The sequence below is a fragment of the Watersipora subatra genome, chromosome 4 (assembly GCF_963576615.1).
Source record: "Watersipora subatra chromosome 4, tzWatSuba1.1, whole genome shotgun sequence".
Taxonomy (NCBI): Eukaryota; Metazoa; Bryozoa; class Gymnolaemata; order Cheilostomatida; family Watersiporidae; genus Watersipora; species Watersipora subatra.
The window spans coordinates 41,870,315-41,891,029 of record NC_088711.1 but is presented as its reverse complement, the minus strand read 5'-3'; the positions used below and the strand labels follow the sequence as shown (position 1 = coordinate 41,891,029).

General features: G+C 35.0%; 1 protein-coding gene across 1 annotated transcript; it reads left to right on the top strand.

The window, feature by feature from the left end:
• Positions 1–247: 247 nt before the first annotated feature.
• On the top strand, positions 248–18,249 carry LOC137393080 (potassium voltage-gated channel protein Shaw-like). The gene is made up of 6 exons (XM_068079482.1): positions 248–760; positions 8,853–9,738; positions 10,922–10,951; positions 13,409–13,657; positions 14,592–14,630; positions 17,893–18,249. The coding sequence occupies exons 1-6, from the start codon at positions 248–250 to the stop codon at positions 18,108–18,110; spliced, it is 1,935 nt and encodes a 644-aa protein (XP_067935583.1). The 3' UTR covers positions 18,111–18,249.
• The last annotated feature ends 2,466 nt before the right edge of the window (positions 18,250–20,715 follow it).

Sequence of the window (20,715 nt, the reverse complement as noted above, 5' to 3'; positions counted from 1 at the left end):
GTGTCCTACCGATCACATATTCCAGCTCATCAATCGCATTACAAAATCTTTGAACATATTGCCTCATATTCCAAACTCCTTTCGAATCTTTTTTGTAACAAAAACAATTATTTTGTTGATGATTACAAATACCGATTGAAAGTTATACATACATCCGTGCATACCTACCAAATGAAACAGAAATGAACAGACAAATGCAAACTTTCTTTGGTATTATAGGAATGAAGGTGCCATAGCAGGCAGCAGAATGTCAACAGACGCTGATAACAGAGTCATAATCAACGTGGGTGGTCAGAGACACGAGACGTACAAAGCTACGCTCAAGAAAATACCCGCAACAAGACTTTCACGATTAACCGAAGCTTTGGCGAACTATGACCCGGTATTGAACGAATACTTTTTTGATCGACATCCAGGTGTCTTCTCCCAAATACTCAACTACTACCGAACTGGGCAGCTACACTACCCAACAGATGTTTGTGGGCCACTGTTCGAGAAAGAACTAGACTTTTGGGGTCTTGACTTCAACCAAGTGGAGCCATGCTGTTGGATGACTTACACAGGACACAGAAACACCGAGGAAGTCCTTACTATCCTTGACGACCTTGACATTGACACGGACAAAAAAGATGATGCAGATATTATGAAAAAATTCAATTTATCTCAAGAATATCATGAAGGCCGATTAACCAAATGGCAGACAGCTCGGACAAAAATCTGGACAGTCTTTGATGAGCCATACTCTTCAAAGCTAGCCAAGGTAAGACAACTCTTCGAACACACCATTACTTAACGAATGTATTTACAGACATAAAAGCTGTGGATTCTTGCCCTTTATGTTCAATTAGTTTCTAAAGTGCCTCAATTGCAAAGTCATCAGCTACCAGCTGCTGATCTACGTAATTCTCATCATACTTTGCAAACAGTGCTAGAGTTGCAAGAAATTTCCTCTATCAGCCTTCCATAAGGCTGAATAAAATCATGCCTTGCTAAGTTGCAATTAATTACTGCAGACAACCAAATTATGCTATGAAATTTTCACTGATGTAAAAGTTACCTAGTGTAGGAATGCTACATTCTCACTTAACATTCATCTTTCCAAGGCAATTGGATGAAAAACAGCTCAAAGCAAAAAACCTTTTTTAAGCAATATGTAAATGCTGTACTACGTGAATAAATAGATAAATGTATAGATAGACAGATAGACAGATAGACAGATAGACAGATAGACAGATAGACAGATAGACAGATAGACAGATAGACAGATAGACAGATAGACAGATAGACAGATAGACAGATAGACAGATAGACAGATAGACAGATAGACAGATAGACAGATAGACAGATAGACAGATAGACAGATAGACAGATAGACAGATAGACAGATAGACAGATAGACAGATAGACAGATAGACAGATAGACAGATAGACAGATAGACAGATAGACAGATAGACAGATAGACAGATAGACAGATAGACAGATAGACAGATAGACAGATAGACAGATAGACAGATAGACAGATAGACAGATAGACAGATAGACAGATAGACAGATAGACAGATAGACAGATAGACAGATAGACAGATAGACAGATAGACAGATAGACAGATAGACAGATAGACAGATAGACAGATAGACAGATAGACAGATAGACAGATAGACAGATAGACAGATAGACAGATAGACAGATAGACAGATAGACAGATAGACAGATAGACAGATAGACAGATAGACAGATAGACAGATAGACAGATAGACAGATAGACAGATAGACAGATAGACAGATAGACAGATAGACAGATAGACAGATAGACAGATAGACAGATAGACAGACAGGCAGGTAGATAGGTATGAACTTTATAATGACCTAATCCCAGTCAAAGCATATTAGACCAGGAGATGAAATATAATGTGGATTGGCAGTGTTGGTGTCTAATAAAAGGTGTAGTGGATTGTTTGGCGAGTAGGAATGTAATGGATAGTCAGGCAGATTGGAGATACATTCTGTGTGTAATTTCATAGCCATCAACAATTCTACACAAAGCCAGAAGCTGCGTAGGTTTAGCATTTATTTTGCTGATAGTTACAATAACTAGCATATCACACATAATAATTAACAATCACACAAACACAATTCCGAAACTATCTTTATCTATAATTTTAATGCAAGTTTTACACATCTAATAGCTGAACAAAAACGTTGAATATTTTTATACAGACATATTAGTGTTGCTGATGTTTTCTTGAAAAAATAGGAAAAACCAAAATACAATTTTTCCGACACTAGGCCTAATATTTATTACAACAAAGTAATTTTGCATTGTTTCAAAATATCTTTGACAACATGAAATTATAAGACGCAAAGCAATCAGAAAAGTTTAAGATTTATATATTTGTCACTTTTTCAAAACTTGAAAGCATCTACATGTATAATTTTGAATGTTTCAAAAATTTCTAAGAACTAAACTCAAATTTTCTATACTTCATACATAAATTTTAACATTTTTGATATTTTTTTAACGTTGTTGGTTGAACATTCAGGTCAGACAATCAAAACTAACTTTACTTATATGCAAAACACTTTAGAACCTTAAAACGTCTGTATGTCATACTGAGGACAGAACCCTAAAGTTTATTGTTTACGTATGATCTAATTGGTTGAACTTACTCATAGCAAATAGTATCATCACTTTATGGAACATAAGGAGTGCAATACTTGTCAGCTTTCTGTATGAACCCCTAACTAGAAGATATCTAACATGACGCGAGACACATCTTATTTTTAGTAAACTTTACACTAACCAAGTACATTTTTAAGATGATGAAATAGAGGTATTGAGACCATGAGTGGATAATTCTATTGTTCATTTCGCCGAGCTTGTCATTTATGAGCAATCGACATTAAAGGACTCTCAGTACTCTGGCAGTCCGATTTGCTGTGAGAGATCGTCATTTGTATTAAGTATTTGCACAATTATTCCACAATAAAGCAAGGTGGTTGTGTCGTGCAAATGGTAGTCTAAGTTGCCTGGCTGGTAATGTAAATATCGGAGTTCAAATCTCATGGAATTCAACCTTTTTTTACAACATCTAATCGAGGCTTCAGACAGACCAGATGGACAGACATGACTCTTATTATAGTAAAGGCTAGTAGGCTGTGAGAGATCGTTATGTGTAATAACTAGGGAAACAATTATTCTTAAATGTGTGAAAATGGTTGAGTGGTAGTTGCTAGTGTGCTTGGATAAGTATCCAAACATCCGGGTTCGATCTCTGTGCCATGCAATATATTTTCTAACGCTCTTAGCTCGACTTCCGACAGTCAGGCAGATGGTCACGACCCTTGTTATAGCAAAATTTGTTGTAAGTTTGTCATGATTATAATACAGCCAGATATCAAAAAATTCAAACAACTGCATATTTCACCTGACCTACATGTCACTTACCTGATCATTGATCTGAGCATTGATCTTAATCAATCATACTCGGCCAAGTTTTCTCCCGTGAAGGTCAAAAAGTTTTGGCGATGCGAACAGGCATCCTGGCTTAGTGCAACTAGTAGGCTACATAAGAGTTGAAAGGTGACCTTGACCTAAAAGCGAATCTGAATAACAAGTTTTGTTTTGAGAGACACATCCCAATTCTAGGAAAGATCTATAATGCAACTCTGAATTGTTGAAAAAGAAAAGGGTGTGAATTTTTCAGCAGCATGCAACTCCGAATCCACAGAGTGTGGAAACACAGTGATTGTCCCACCTGACTTTAAATACTGTCCAATTGTTTTAGAGTTTGTTCACAAAGTTTCACTTTAAAGCACACTTAGTTGTTTTTAAATTCAATTCAATTAAATAAATTCTTTTTAATGTTTTATTCTCACATAACTCATGAAACCAGCAATTTTCTCATCTGGATAAAGAAAGACAGCTTGTGTGAGAAACAAGAAATGGTGTAATCATTTGAATACATCTAAACTATTACATGTCTGCTAGCAAGTTGAAGAGTATATCAAATGCACTTTTAGCTTTTTTATATTAACTAAGAATTTGGTTCACAAAAATTTACAACAATGTTTATGGAAATGACTAATTGTCTCTATTGCAACAGAGCTGTGTAATTATGAGTATAATTGGCTAAATATCGTCGAAAGTGCTTCTTCTGTTTGGTCTGCAACATTTTGTCACAACTATTTTGTTGGTTAAACTATTGAAAGATAGACTTTTCCAATTCAGGTTGATATGCTACAAATATAAAAATCTCAATCGGATGTTCTTGCTTCTAATTAGCTTAAGATCTTATGTTTCAATCCCTAATGTATAAAGAAACAATGTCATATTGAGACCTTTGAGCTCCCATCAGAGAAACTTAGTCCCTAGGCTATATAAGCTAAGGTTATGTAAATAAGGCTCAAATCTCAGGTGAGAGACAGCGTTTGCCACTCTTTATCCATTTCTCTCTTTCACTACTGTAATCTTCCAGTCGGAACTTGAGAATATCTCTTGCCAAGCAGATCAAAGTTACACAAGCATGCATTCATTCTAAAACAAGAGATAAACTTGAAAATATATTAAGCTTAGCTAAAATTCTGTCAGTTACCTGATCCACGTGTCACTTACCCAACCTACATGTCAGAAAGACGTAATAAACAACTATTTGAGCATCCGTTCATTATTCGTTTGCAGAACAATTTGTCATATATGTGCTCCAATCAGATTCTTGAAAATCGTTTGTAATAAAAAATGTTGTGGCTGTGCAGTACAACATTTACATTACTGCTAATGGCCATGTACTGTTTCTATTCTATACAATATAATACCGCTCATGGTCAAGTGTTGTCTTTATTCTATGCAAATTAATAGCTCTTTTTTGAGACTGCACATCAACTTGAAGTTAGTTGTCATAATGCTTTTACACCTGCGGTTTTCCTACTAATGCTAGCGACCATCAAGCAATATGATGACACTAGTTTTGATAAAAGTAACGGCCAATGTTGACTATGAAATCAATTCAACTTGATTGATAATAGGACTTGTTTTAAAGTTCAAATTTCTGGCGGGATGGCAAGTGCACAATGCTCTTGAATTGTTTAGGTCAGAGATTTCTTAAAGCCATTCACTGTTTTTTTGTGCTTCAAACGGTTTCAAAGTTGCTTCCACCCAAAATCATAGGAGCTGTAAAATCCAAACACATTCGAGGCTATTTCGCTTCACTAAGTTTGTGCAAAAGCATTCACTGTGAGAGTACTATTTGACATAATAGAAACCCTCACTCCTGATGAATCCTAATCAATAATACTAAGCTAAGTTCTCCCCAGTAGAGGTCAAAAGGTCAAAAGATTTCAGCATTGCGATCAATTACAATCAGGCATCCTGGCTTGGTTTGTGCAGCTAGTTGACTTACGCATGAATTGAAAACAAGTTTTGCTTTGAGTAACACATCGGAAATCTTTAATCGATCTATATATTGCCACTCTGAATCATTGCTATGGTAGGATGTGAGTTTATCGGCAGTGGGCAACTCCAAATCTATGCAAAGCGTGGAAACACAGTGATTGTCCCGTATGACTTTAAGTACTGATTGTCTCAGAGCTCGTCCGTTCAGTTTACTTAATCCTTTTTAAACTAGAATTAAGAATCACTTTGAAGTTTTTGGAATATTTGGTACTCGAATCGAATCTTTGAGTTAGCAGTTACAAACTAAATAAAAAAAACTCTTCAAGTGGAGTAAAGTTGAAAATAATTTTTTGTTATACATTTAATGTTAGACCTGGGCCCAGCGATTGATTATTTTCTATAAATGAAAGATCATGTGTTCAAGGAGAACCAATATTGTATTGACTCCAATCCCATTTAAAATATTAGTATCTTAAAAAGAAGTTTAAAAAATCTGAAGTTTCATGATTGTCTTCTTTTCAAAATGCAAGAAGTTTAACTGACATTTTACACAAGCACTTGTAATAAAATTAGTTGTCTTTTTGCTAGAAAGAAGATAATTCCAGAAATTTGGTTATGAAAGGAAAAAGTTTGCTTGCCTGGTTCCTTCTTGAAAATGAAACATTTTCACTTGTGCTAAACACTATCGAAACCGGTAACAGCTTCAAACCAAATTTGATCTAGCTTCAGGAGCAGACAACTTGAACCTCATCTTATATAGGTACCGTCAAGTATATTTGGCTGATGAGCATGCATAGCTTTAATTTTTATGAGCTGTTATCATATAAATAATAGTGGTTATGCTCAAGGAAAGAAGGTATTTACAAAGCACATGGTTATTATTAGTCAAGATTACAGTAGCCATCAATGCTCCATAATATGAATCAGCTGTTAGCTCATCTTCAATGACTACTTGAAGATATTCATTAAAAAAGTGTGAGAACTAGGTAATCACACAGCATCATGAGACAGGTTTGCCGAGCGTAACCCCAGCCAACCAGTTAGCTAAATGTACTTGTGCCTAGGGTTAAGTCTATTGGGGGAAAATTATGTCTACCCTAGCAGTCTCAAGTGCTGTGAGAGATCATCATGTGTGCTGACAAAGCAAAGAGAATCAGTATTTTCACAATTATTTTGTGGACTATGAAGCTGGTCCATTGGTGCAGTTGTTAGAATGTTGGTCTACCATGCTGAAGGTCATGGGTGTGAATCCTGTATGATGCCATGTGTTTTTACAACTTTTACTTGTGCCTTTGGACAGGCGGATGGAATTGGTTTTTATTATATATTAAAGATTTCAGTCATAAAGTTTCTCTATTGAAATGTTCCTCTATAAGCATGCAAATGTTTGAACCCATAGAGTTACTGAGAGAAAAATAATGAAGAGCTGATGTGTTTTCAGGCTAATGAAACCCTTCTTGATAAGCTTGCAAGCACTTGAAACTACTGCTAAATCTCATAGCTTTTTTAAACAAGAATAGCTGTCAACCAATGAAGAAGTTGTAAATGATGTTTCATATTGTTGTCCTTCAGCATAACTCGAGTTGAAATTTAGCTATCCGTTGGTATACCGAAGACAATAGGTAAAAGTGACTTTGTTACAGTTGCATCTTTCCTATGAAATACTTATATCATATTGCATTTGCCGTTCTTCGTTTGATATTTAACTTTTTATCATTTGGTCCTATTATAAGCTCTAGCTAATTTTATTGCAGCGTTTTCTAAGAATTTTGATATTTGTTATATTTCTGTTGCTTTACCTTCCTTTTTGATATATTTTGTCTTACCTTCAATGTCACCATTTCTCTTTTTTGCAAAATTGTTTGCATACTGTAGCGAGTGCACAGTTTGCAAACTTGAAGTGAACATTTCTCTGTCAAATATTTGCCTATTATACTGGCTTATTGTACTGTTATAAGCCAGTATATAGTATCAGCAGTCTCCCGCAGTTCGAGACCCCAGTCTGCTGCGCTTGCTGCAAGTAGAGGCTGTCTATGTGGTTTTAAAAGCTTTGTTGCACAGTTTCTCGGTAATCTTGGCTGGATATGTCTGAGTCTAGTGACAAGGAAACCTTGACGACTGGTGGCATGCCTAGTGGCAGAGAGCAATCCATGGTCGGATGCCACTTGCCTTTTTACACAAACCGGCTGTTTGCAGGCCAGGTAATCTAGACCACTAGACCACAGCTGCATGGTCTGTAAGTGTGCACCGAAAGTCATATTTGTAACCATTGTCAAAACTAATGAACAGATTTAATACATCTGCAGCAACTAGAATTTGGATGGAGCCATAGAAGCTTTGTAATCGTTCAGGAACATGTTACACAAGTTATAGGAGTATTGCATTTAAGTAGCAACCGATGCGGATGATAGTATTTTAGTATCATGCTTTTTTGCTGGTCAACACCCAATTTGATCCCCGCAGAAGCATTGAGCTCTTTATAATATTTCTCCCCTCCAGTAACTCTGTACATCATATTGATTGATTGATTACATTCAGAGAAGCTCTAAGCATTCCTGACTACACCCATACACTATAGTGTCAGAAACTAAATATAACAATGAATGATATTGAGTGATATAGAAATTCTATAGAATTTGCATGATCATGGCATATTGTTGTTTGTATAGCTCAGTTGCTCTCCTCTTGGTGCAATGTCTTTCGTAAAAGAAAATTATTTTTTGGCTGCCACCATGGAATTTATGTGGGCGTCGCATTTGTTTTGCTGTTAGCTATTGTAGCGAGCAAATTACGCAAAATAATGAACAATCACTTGCACAATTCCTAGAGTCTAGGAATTGGGCAAGTGATTGTTCATGTCTAGTAATTGTTCAAGTCTAGAACCTAAACTTGCGCCAGTTGTATTTTAAAGTTTTTCAAAAATATTTAAAAATGAGCATGTATGTTTCATATTTTTATGTCGACAGATTAGCATTGTTTATGTTTTTTTAACAATTAGAAATAAGAAAATAGCAGAAACCAAAGACAATTTATCTGACAGCTAATATTTATTATCTCTCTCTGTAGGTCATTTCAACAATGGCTAACTTATGGTTTAGGCTTCATCACTGATATCCATGCAGCTCTGTTCACCACCTTCTCTTACCATCTGTTTGTGCCTAATTCTCTCAACTTCATGTTACACTTGGCTACAATTTTGTATCTTTGTCTGGGTCTGCAGAATATTTATTGTGACAAAGTAACTTTGTGCTGCATTTAAATGTTTTTGACAACATAAAATATTAAGACCCAAACTGATCAGAAAAGTCTATCATTGATACATTTGCCATCTTTTGTTGACATAATTGCTAGTTTGTAGTTGTATATAACGAGTGAACAGAACTATCTTAGTAAATTTTCTATAATGTGAAATGAATTAATTTCTGGTGTGCATTTATTAAAACATAATAATTATTTTGCAGTTCTTAAGTGTGGTGTCAATTTTCTTCATCGTCATATCGATCACATCCTTCTGCCTCAAGACCCACCCAGACCTCAGGATACCAAGCATCCAACGAGAACAAATACAGTTGAGCAATAACCAGACTGTTTGGTCTCTGCAGAAAAAAGGAACCGAGCCTCACATAGCATTCTTTTTCATAGAGTTATCCGCTAACGTCTGGTTCACCATAGAGATAATTCTTAGATTCATCGTATCGCCTAGCAAACTTGTTTTCGTCAAAGATATGATCAACATAATAGACGTGATCGCAACTTTATCTTTCTATGCAGACCTCGCATTCACTAAAATGTCATTAGGAAACGACATCCTGGAGTTCCTGAGTATGATAAGAATTATGCGACTTCTTAAGCTCACTCGCCACTCGTCTGGTTTACGAATTCTTATTTACACGTTTAAAGCTTCGGCAAAGGAGCTTATTCTTCTTATCTTTTTCCTAATCTTGTTCATCATCGTCTTTGCGTCACTCATATTTTACGCTGAGCGACTGGAATACAACCCCTACAACGACTTTACTAGTATTCCGAATGGTTTGTGGTGGGCGATCGTTACTATGACGACAGTCGGCTATGGAGATATGACACCAAAGACTTCTTTAGGGATGCTGGTAGGCGGAGCCTGTGCTTTGATGGGCGTGCTTACTATCGCTTTACCTGTGCCTGTTATCGTCAGCAACTTTACCATGTTTTACGCTCATACCCAAGCGAGGTCAAAGCTGCCGAAAGAACGGCGTCGAGTGCTTCCTGTTGAAGCGGTAAGGCCACATGTAGCTGCATCGCAACGAGACAGGGATCCGCCCATAAACAGACAAACGGGCTTCAACACGCATCACCCTATGAGACAGCTGGGTGAGCAAAAATTTGTTTATTTAAAAAAGAAATCATTTGCAGTTGTAATGATAAATTTCTACCTCTCCCTTAAACTTAGTTTAGCTTCATGAGCCTATTGCCAATATGGCAGGTCACAGCTCATGTAATCATCACTAGCAACACAAACCTTGCTAGTTTTAAAAAATAAACTCTCGCCAATTTTTAGTAGATTTTATCAGAAAGTATCAGTATTTTTATATCATTTGTGATTATTTTTGATGTTTGAGGTGATATGACTACCAAGATGCGGCAATATTAAAATTAATAAAACTTGATAGTGGTTAAAATGCTCAGATCAAGCGAAAGTGCAATATCGATGTCTATAGTTGCAAACAGACCTAAAGAATAGAGGCAAACAATGCTGCAACTTGAATGCAATAGCCGGTATCAACTATAGCAACAATTGCAACTAGTGCTGTCATTTTGCACGTATTTTTCTGAATGTTTTAACTGCATTCAAGTTTAATCAACTCGATTTTGAAACACCTTGGCAGTCAGATCACCTCAAACATGAAAAACGATCACAAATGATTAAAAGTACCGATACTTTCTGATAAAATCTATGACAATTTTGTGTAAGTTCACTTTTAACAAGTACTCAATAGTATAAAGCTTCAATGAATGCTCCTTAAATTAAACACCTAATACCACCACCGTTATTGTTTTACTGCATGATAGTCTGCTTCCATTGTATGTTTTTATGTCACCTGTCACAGCCTGTCACAGCCTGTCACAGCCTGTCACAGCCTGTCACAGCCTGTCACAGCCTGTCACAGCCTGTCACAGCCTGTCACAGCCTGTCACAGCCTGTCACAGCCTGTCACAGCCTGTCACAGCCTGTCATAGCTAAAACTTGACTATTCTCTAGTAATTCTTTATTGAAACCTGCCTTCTACGTATACTGCCTTCGTACATTTTTAATTATACTCGAATAAAGAAGTGTAGCCCTGATTTGCTATAAACGGTACATACAATATACAAATAACTCTCAGTGGTTTTACAAATGATTATTTCTAGATTATGGCCTTTTTGTTTACAATTCTAGCAAAACATAGTGGTAATACTAGCAGAACATTTTCTATTAAACTTTACCTGATGAGATGTGAAAATTCGTAAGTTACTGTTGCTATGATGAGTAACAAACATTTCCTCTGTTTTTAAGTTCTTGGCTTGCTAAACCAGAATCTTCATCGTAAGTGTCACTGAGGTGGTTGGTTATATTTCTGGCTTTCTCCGTTAAACTGAGCACCATTTGTTTGTCTCCTTCGCTCACTAACTTCAGAGAGTTGCTAACATCATATGCCTGAGTTTAGCTTTTGGTTCACTTATCTGTTAACACGGAGTGAAGAGTGCTGATGTTACAATAGAAATGTTATTGAGTACGGTATTATGTGAGTAGAATGCATTGCATCAGCCTTGATAGAGCAGTACCGGCATGAACCAAACCTGACGGCAGGGAAACTTATTGTGTTTGTGACAATGGTATTTCACTTGAGCTATGACAAGATTAACGTTTGGCTGGTAAACAGAGATTCCTATGTATACTCCATTTTCCATATGTATCATAAGGTATTTTCAGTCTTCTGCTAGTTCCTGTCTTTTTGATATTTTGAACCTAACTTGCTGCCGTTGCATTGAACTGCTTTGGTGGGCTTGTAACGAAATATATTTATATATACTAGAGAATGCCCGGCATTGCCCAGGTAACAACAAGTTTTTAGTCAGAAAATTTATTTTTATTTAACATATACAACATTTCCCATTCTAACCTTTAAACCTCATACCATGAAAAAAGTGTTATGTGCAGTTTAAATAAATTAAGAGAAAAAATACAATAACTGTAAAAGTGTTTAAATGTGAAATAATTAGCAAGTAAGGGCTAGATAGTCTGTTTTGCTACAATGATTATAATTAAAAACGATTTGACAGTGATACAATTATTACAAACTGAGAAAACAAAATAAAATTCATGAATATGTTAAATTATCAATATCAATGACTACATAGAAGGGTGTGTATAAAATGTTTACTGTTGTAATCAAAGCTATTCAGCCAACCTTTGAATATGAGGATACTGGTACCTCTTGACATGTAATTGACATATTGTACGCTTCGACATCTCTACTGGTACAAGAGTAAAAATGAGATGTCAGACTGTTTTTGCCGGATGTCTTGTCTGACTGAATGGAGAGAGAATGCATATGCAACTTCTACTCAAAATAATACAACATTCCATGTGTGAAAGTTTTAAATTTCATAGTTCTTAGCGATGACCACGAAGAAGAACTGGAAATAGGAGCCAGAAATAGAACATTTGAAACTGAAATGTCACATTTGAAAATTAAAAATTAATAAATAAGGAATGAATTTTGAAATGGTTTTTAAATTTTTTTTAAAAAGCAAAACCGATGCGAAAGGTAATATTAATTAATAATAAGAGGGTGTATCTCCATTTAGCGATAAAGATACCATAGATAAAATTGCTAAGAATGATATGAATGGCATAATGGCTTAGCCTTGCGGTTAGGTGTGCGTATTTGCAAACTTGCGTTTACAAACAAGACACGAAGATTCCAAATCTTTGTGAGTTCAAAATCAGTACGAAGCGCATTTTTTGTTCCTAAAACTTTATCGCTATAACTGGACAGACAATTAAAATTAAAATTTGCGTATAATTATAGATATAATATATAAATACGCACTGGTATGCTTGGCAGTTTCATGCACCGTAATAGATCGTCATGATTAATCAGTATGTTCAAAATTGCCCGGTGATGTGGCTAAGTAGTGCAGTGGTTAGTGTGCTGGTGTGCACTGTGGAGGGTCAGAGTTCAATACCTGTGTGAGGCAATCTTTTGCTAATGGTGTTAACTTGGCTTCGGACAGACAGACTAACATGACTGCTGTTACAGTAAAGATTGTATCAGCTAATAACAAAATCTGACTTATCTTGAAATACTAAATATGCTAAGCTCTTTTTAAACAATTAATAGAGAATTTCTCGGTTACTAAAATACTACTTTTACAGAAAGACATTTTAGTAAACATGATTTGCTATTTACTCGGATTAAGTAAAACACAACATTTCATCACACATATAACTTAATACCCTATAACGGTCATAGGTTTCAAATACACAAAATTTATTATAATAATAATAGTATAATTATATATAATAGTATATATTAAAGTATATATAGCACAGTTATGTATATAATATAGTAATATATAATGAATATAATGTAATATAGTATTCTGTTACAGCAAACTATATAATAATATTTTGTGAAAACATGGTCAGTCAGCATTAATAGCATCTGCTATAATACTATAATATAAAAATATAATACTATAATACAATATAATATATTAATATAATATAAAAATATATATCATAATATATAATATATTGTAGTATTATATAATATATAATAATATATCATAATATATATCTAATAACATAATCAATATATTATAATATATATTACTATAAATTATAATATATATTATGTAATAGTATTTTGCAGGTTTAATTAATGTTGTCATACCAAGTTTTTACTGAATTTCCTGCAAATCTTAAAATGTCTGATGTATATAGCATAGCTTACATTAATGTTTCTGTCTAAAACTGTATCATATTCTGGAGCAGAGTCGAATGCAACCGCTGACGAGACGCTGCCGATGTTAAGTGTAAGCAGTGAAACCAGGTCTAAGCGTTCCTCAGTCAAAGAGGAATCTGAACCTGAAAAAGATGCTGCTGATGCGGGCAGTAGCACCTCTACAGCCAGTCCCACTAAGTTTGCCATGGAAGGCAGCTCTGTACCACCTCGTCATGTCCAAATAAAGGTTGAGGATACTGTTAAAGTCAGCGTTGAAGAGCTCAATAGACAATCGATTGGTAAGTGGTAATCAAATTAAATGGCGTATCACTAGACAATAATATTTTATTAATTTTCACCAAGTTTGGGACCAAAAATTGGCTTCGCAAATCGGCGTATTGACAAACGTACACTGCTAAACGATACTGTGCACAAAAATGTGTGCACCATTCTAATAGAATGGTGCACACATTTCTTGCATTATTAGCATAAATGCAAGAAAATGAAGTGGCATCTGTTATGTTATTATGTTAAGAGCTACTTATTCTGTAACAATTAAGCATTAAACAGACTTGAAATTAATATTCTAAATTTTGAAACAACGATTAAGTAAATGTAATTAAAGTTAATTATAGCCAATCATGCAATATTTTACAATAATTTGTAATCACCAGAGAAGATTATATTTTTGTCCATAGCCAGCTGGTTAATCAAACTGGTTGTCAATTATTTTTCAAGTCTTAAAATGCTGTCAAGACTTTATAAAAACAATTGTCTTTTATATAACCAACTTCAAGTATAGATACGCATTTGTCTAACTATAAAAAAGTATCACACAAACCATAAATGTATTCATAAACACAAATTGGTATGTTATTCTATAAATGGGTACTAGAGCTACCTTTTTAAGTAACTTTTCTTGGAAAAAGCATAGTAGAATTTCTGCCAGCCCATCGAAAGCACAGCTGTCAGCCGGTGTTGCTGCCAAAAGCTTTACTTTAGTTGATGTACTCACACTGCAGCGAGTACATCATACATTATGATTTACATTATTTATGTAACTGAACCATAGGCTTACCTTGAAAATACTAGTAACATTCAAAAAAACAAAATACTACAAGTTTAAATATGATAAATGAGCTGTCAGAGGTTTATTTTAGGGTTTAAGTGGTTGTTAGTACTGTAGAGACAAATATATAGAATTAGAATGTGATAAAAAACTGTATATTGTAGATGGCAGTGCAGTCTTTGCTCCAAAAGCTTCACCGGAAGGTAAAACCTATTACAATTTGAGTTTGTGAAGCAAACATAGATAGTAATAGAATGGAGCAGCATCATAAGATGCTGATTAGAGCAGCTGTTGAAATATGTTGAAATATGTACGGGTTATAATTAACTGATGTCGTATGACCTTACCAATAACTGTCCTACATATTGACTCCTGGTTTAACCAAAATCGTGCGCTTCAATTCCATAATTACTTTCTATGGTGATGTTATGTCCTAGTTGTTGTTTTCTTATTCAGTAGTTTAAACACCTGAACAAGCAGCTAGACTTACCAACTTGCTCAAAACCTTTATAAGAATCTACATGTATATGTACAAATCTAAACGTTTGTTTGTCATTTGTTGGTTTCTCTGTCATCCGTATGTCCAGTTATAGTGATAAAGTTTTAGTAAAGAAAAAACTGCTTTACACTGTAATTGATCTTAGAAACCGCAGTTGGGCGGGCTAACCTGCTATCTACTACACCATACGGCGTGCTTGCCATACTAGAGAATACTTGTCGTGCTAGAGAATAATTGTCATATTGATGTTATGGCCCACTTGTTGTCCTATTCAGTAGTTCAAATAACTTGAATAAGTTACTAGATTTACTGAACTGCTCGAGACTTTTATAACAATTAAATACTAAAGCTCAACAAAATCCTATATCCCAGATGTAATTAGCCTGTCTTGACAAACTGTTGTTTTTGCGGAGTTGTCCCCGTCAAGCGGCCAAGCAACAACAGCTTGTCACAAGACGTGCTGCAGCTGATGCATCACCTGCACTTATAAGGAGTTGTTCTCTTCCGTCTATGCGGGTTGGTTGCGATGTTATGTCGGTCGCTCCATTAGTAATCATAACGGATTTTACGCAAAAATTTATGTAGAAAAAAATAAGATTACAACATTTAACCAAAGCCCAGTCTCTGTGGTAAACTTTAGTAGAACTTAAGAATAAAATTAATTGAAAATAAAATCAATAAGAACAAATAAATCTGACTGATACAAAAATAGAAATAAAACTGACTAAGCGCACAAATAACGACATGTTTAGTCGCTGTTGTTGTCTGAGTTCTCAAATTCTACTAAAGTTTACTGCAGAGACGGGTCGCTAGGTAAACGTTGTTATCTTAATCTTTCTACATAAATTTCTGCGCGAAATCCGTTATGATAACCAATGAAGCGACCGACATAACATCGCAACCAAGTCGCATAGACGGAAGAGAACAACTCCCTATAAGTGCAGCTGATGCATCAGGTGCAGTACGTCTTGTGACAAGCTGTTGTTGCTCGCCCGCTCGACGGGGGACAACTCCGCAAAAACAACAGTTTGTCAAGACAGGCTAAGATGTAATAAACTTGCTACTTAATTACTATTTCAACTCGTACTGATAAAAAGTTAGTTTGTTTATTAACTTACCATTGTCATAGAAATTCTCAAAACATTACAATTAAATTAACAAAAATCTAAACTTTAGACAAATATCTTTGTTGGCCAAACATCATTCTTTTTAAAGTATTTTATTTGTAAAAGCATACAAGTACATGTATTTTTAAACAGTGGCAAATGTGACACTAGTAACTTAATAAGTGAATGAGCAGACGATTCCTAAATAAAAAATATCAGGTAATTACTCACTGTAAAAGCATCAGCCGCTGTTTTTGGTCATGTGACTTCAAAATTGTCTATGGACTGGTGATTCAGACATAGTCAATAGTTATTACTTGATAAATAAATATTTTTTTATTCATAGGATTTACAAATTATTATTATTTGATAAAATGATGCTCACCAGAACCATAGTAATGTTTGTGTTATTATTGATCGTGTCTCCGATGTAACCAGGTTAGAAGTCAACCAATAATTGAGTACCTTATTTGAATTCACCATCTACTCAAATGGCATAAGCAATTAAAAGCAAGCGAGTTTTTCACTTGATGCAACTCATCAATCAGTTTTCCTGAGTGTCAAACCATTCTCTTAGTGTTAGCCATATCTCAGTATTGATTACGATCTTCCAATATAGGCTATACTTACTTCCAATATAGGCTATACTTACTTCCAATATAGGCTATGCTTACTTTCAATATAGGCTATACTTACTTCCAATATAGGCTATACTTACTTCCAATATAGGCTATACTTACTTTCAATATAGGCTATACTTACTTCCAATATAGGCTATACTTACTTCCAATATAGGCTATACTTACTGTCTTATAAATGCTTAATATCATTTGATTCATTTTTATTACTTTACATGTTTAACATGTTTCCTACATGTTTACTACCTCCCTATAAATGTATAATATCTTCTGCTCATGTTTACTACCTCCCTATAAATGTTCATCATCTTCTCTGCATGTTTACTATCTTTCTCTCTCTACATGTATACCATCTTATCTGCATGTTTACTATCTCTCTCTACGTGTATATCATCTTATCTGCATGTTTGCTGTCTCTCTCTCTACATGTATACCATCTTCTTTTCATGTTTACATCTCTCTTTACATGTATACCATCTTCTCAGCATGTTTACTTTTTCTCTGTACATGTATACCATTTTCTTTACACGTTTACATCTCTCTATACATGTATACCATCTTCTCAGCATGTTTACTTTCTCTCTGCACATGTATTCCATCTTCCTTACATGTTTACATCCCTTTATATACGTATACCATCTTCTCTGCATGTTTACATTTCACTATATATGTATACCATCTTCTATGCATGTTTACTACCTTTCTATTCATGTTTACCATCTTCTCTGCATGTTTACTATCTCTCTGTACATGTATACCACCTTTTTTACATGTTAACATCTCACTATACATGTCTACCATCTTTTCTGCATGTTTACTACCTCTCTCTACATGTATACCATCTTCTATTCATGTTTACTATCTTCTCTACACGCTTACTGGCTCTTTATATATGTGAACCATTTTTCTATCTATATTTATCTCCTTGCTTTACATGACTATTCATCATCCTATACCGATTACTTCCAATGCATATATCCAATTTTAATATCTTCCTGTACGTGTTTATAATTTCCTATACATGTATGCCATCTTCTATTCATGTTTACTATCTTCTCTACACGCTTACTGGCTCTCTATATATGTGAACCGTTTTTATATCTATGTTTATCTCCTTGCTTTACATGACTATCCATCACCCTATACCTATTACTTCCAATGCATTTTAATACTTTCCGTTACATGTTTACCATTTTCCAATATATGCTTACCATTCTCACAGATGAGATCACATCACAGAACCTGAACGGGAAGCTAAGTAACAGGAGCAGCGTAGAATATTCTAGTGATTTCACATCTCCACAAAATGGTGTCAGCACGTATACTGATGACATCACAGTGCAAATAATAAATAAGCGTCGTTCATACAGTTCAAAACAGTCAACAGAAGACAATCCATCTGAAGAAGAACAGCGCTTCAGCACCTTAACAAGCTTGTGAATTTTCTCAGAAACACTAAAAATTAAATAGAACTCTTTTAATTTTGTTATATTCAAACTGAAACTAATATTTATGTATTATTTTTATGCCTAACAATAAAGCATTAGACTGAATGTAAAATGTCCCAACTTTAAAAAATTTTAAACAATATTCACTATTTTTAATACTGAATAATTCTTCTAATTATAGAGTTTTTCCGGTTTTTATTCTGTTGGTTGTTAACCGGAAATTGCTACTAATACCAATTATTATTCTCAGCAGGAAGATTGGTCTACAAGCATGTAGCCAATTACTGACAATCTTTGCTAATGTCTTACCTCATATCTGTCATCAGCAAGATATTTCTGCTCTAACATCCGCCTGACTCCAAATACGTGTTACACCTTTAAATTTTTACATGGTTGCTATTTTGAAACCTTCCTTAAATCATCCTGTTGCACTGCCTGTGTTATTTACTTTATGATGCCAGACTCACTCGCATTGTGTCATATGCCTATCACTTTATCTTTTAAATATAACTATACACAGCTTTTGTATTTAAGAGCAGGGATCTCTCCGAAGTCTAGAGCTAATATACATTGTCACAGAACTATGTAATTCTTTGGCCCACACAGCACAGCAAAACTAGTTGTTACCAGAGCTGGTGTAAATATTACAAATCATTTAGAATATTACAAAGCGATTAGTCAAAGTAACCTAACTAACTCAATTCACTAAACCTACCCAAATAGTCCAATTATCTCAGTAATTCTACTAATCTCACCTTATCCACTCAATTAACTCGACCAATTCTATTAAAGATAACCTTACACAAAATTGTAGTAGGTTTTATCAGAAAGTATTAGTATTTTTCTATCATTTGTGATTGTTTTTGATGTTTGAGGTGATCTGACTGTCAGGATGTTTCAAGATTAAAATCGAAAAAACTTGATCGCAGTTTAAACGCTCTTCGAATCGCGATCACATTTTATCAATTCTGATTTTAAAACATCCTGACAATCAGATCAGCTCAAACATCAAAAATAATCGCAAATGATAAAAAGATACTAATACTTTCTGATAAAATCTACAAAAATTTAAGGTTTAAGTTAATCTTTAAAGTAATCAATGGTAATAAAGACAAATACTTGTGATAATCCTTTTTGTGCTAATTTTAGCTATTATAATATATAATTAATAATAATAATTAATAGTATGATATAATAATTAATAATAACTATATGCAAGCTGATTAGTAGTGGAAGTTATAATTCAGCTTGTGAATTATCAGTTCTGTGCGCTGTGAGAGATCGTCTGATGTAATAAGTATTGTCACAATTATTCCGAAATACAGCAAAGTGGTTTAGTGGAGTCGATTAAAATCGAAAAAACCTGATCACGGTTAAATCGCTCAGATAAAGCGAAAGTGCAATTATGACGATTATAGTTGCAAATAAACCTATAGAATAGAAATGAACAATACCACAATGGAATGCAATAGCCGATATCAATTATAGCTACTAGTCACATCATTTTGTACATCCTTTTCTTTTGAGCATTTTGAGCGCAATCAAGTTTGTCAATTTTAATCTTGAAACATCCTGGCAATCAGACCACCTCAAACATTAAAAACAATCGCAAATGATAAAAAACCTATTAATACTTTCTGATAAAATCTATTAAAATTTTGTGAAAGTTTATCTTTAACCTTTCCAAACTTACCAGCCTTCCCAACACCAAACCAGTTAACACCACCAAACCAGTTAACCCCACCAAACCAGTTAACTCCACCAAACCAGTTAACCCCACCAAACCAGTTAACTCCACCAAACCAGTTAACTCCACCAAACCAGTTAACTCCACCAAACCAGTTAACTCCACCAAACCAGTTAACTCCACCAAACCAGTTAACTCCACCAAACCAGTTAACACCACCAAACCAGTTAACTCCACCAAACCAGTTAACTCCACCAAACCAGTTAACCCTACCAAACCAGTTAACTCCACCAAACCAGTTAACCCTACCAAACCAGTTAACTCCACCAAACCAGTTAACTCCACCAAACCAGTTAACCCTACCAAACCAGTTAACTCCACCAAACCAGTTAACCCCACCAAACCAGTTAACTCCACCAAACCAGTTAACACCACCAAACCAGTTAACTCCACCAAACCAGTTAACTCCACCAAACCAGTTAACCCTACCAAACCAGTTAACTCCACCAAACCAGTTAACCCTACCAAACCAGTTAACTCCACCAAACCAGTTAACTCCACCAAACCAGTTAACCCTACCAAACCAGTTAACTCCACCAAACCAGTTAACCCTACCAAACCAGTTAACTCCACCAAACCAGTTAACACCACCAAACCAGTTAACCCCACCAAACCAGTTAACTCCACCAAACCAGTTAACACCACCAAACCAGTTAACTCCACCAAACCAGTTAACTCCACCAAACCAGTTAACCCCACCAAACCAGTTAACTCCACCAAACCAGTTAACACCACCAAACCAGTTAACTCCACCAAACCAGTTAACTCCACCAAACCAGTTAACTCCACCAAACCAGTTAACTCCACCAAACCAGTTAACTCCACCAAACCAGTTAACTCCACCAAACCA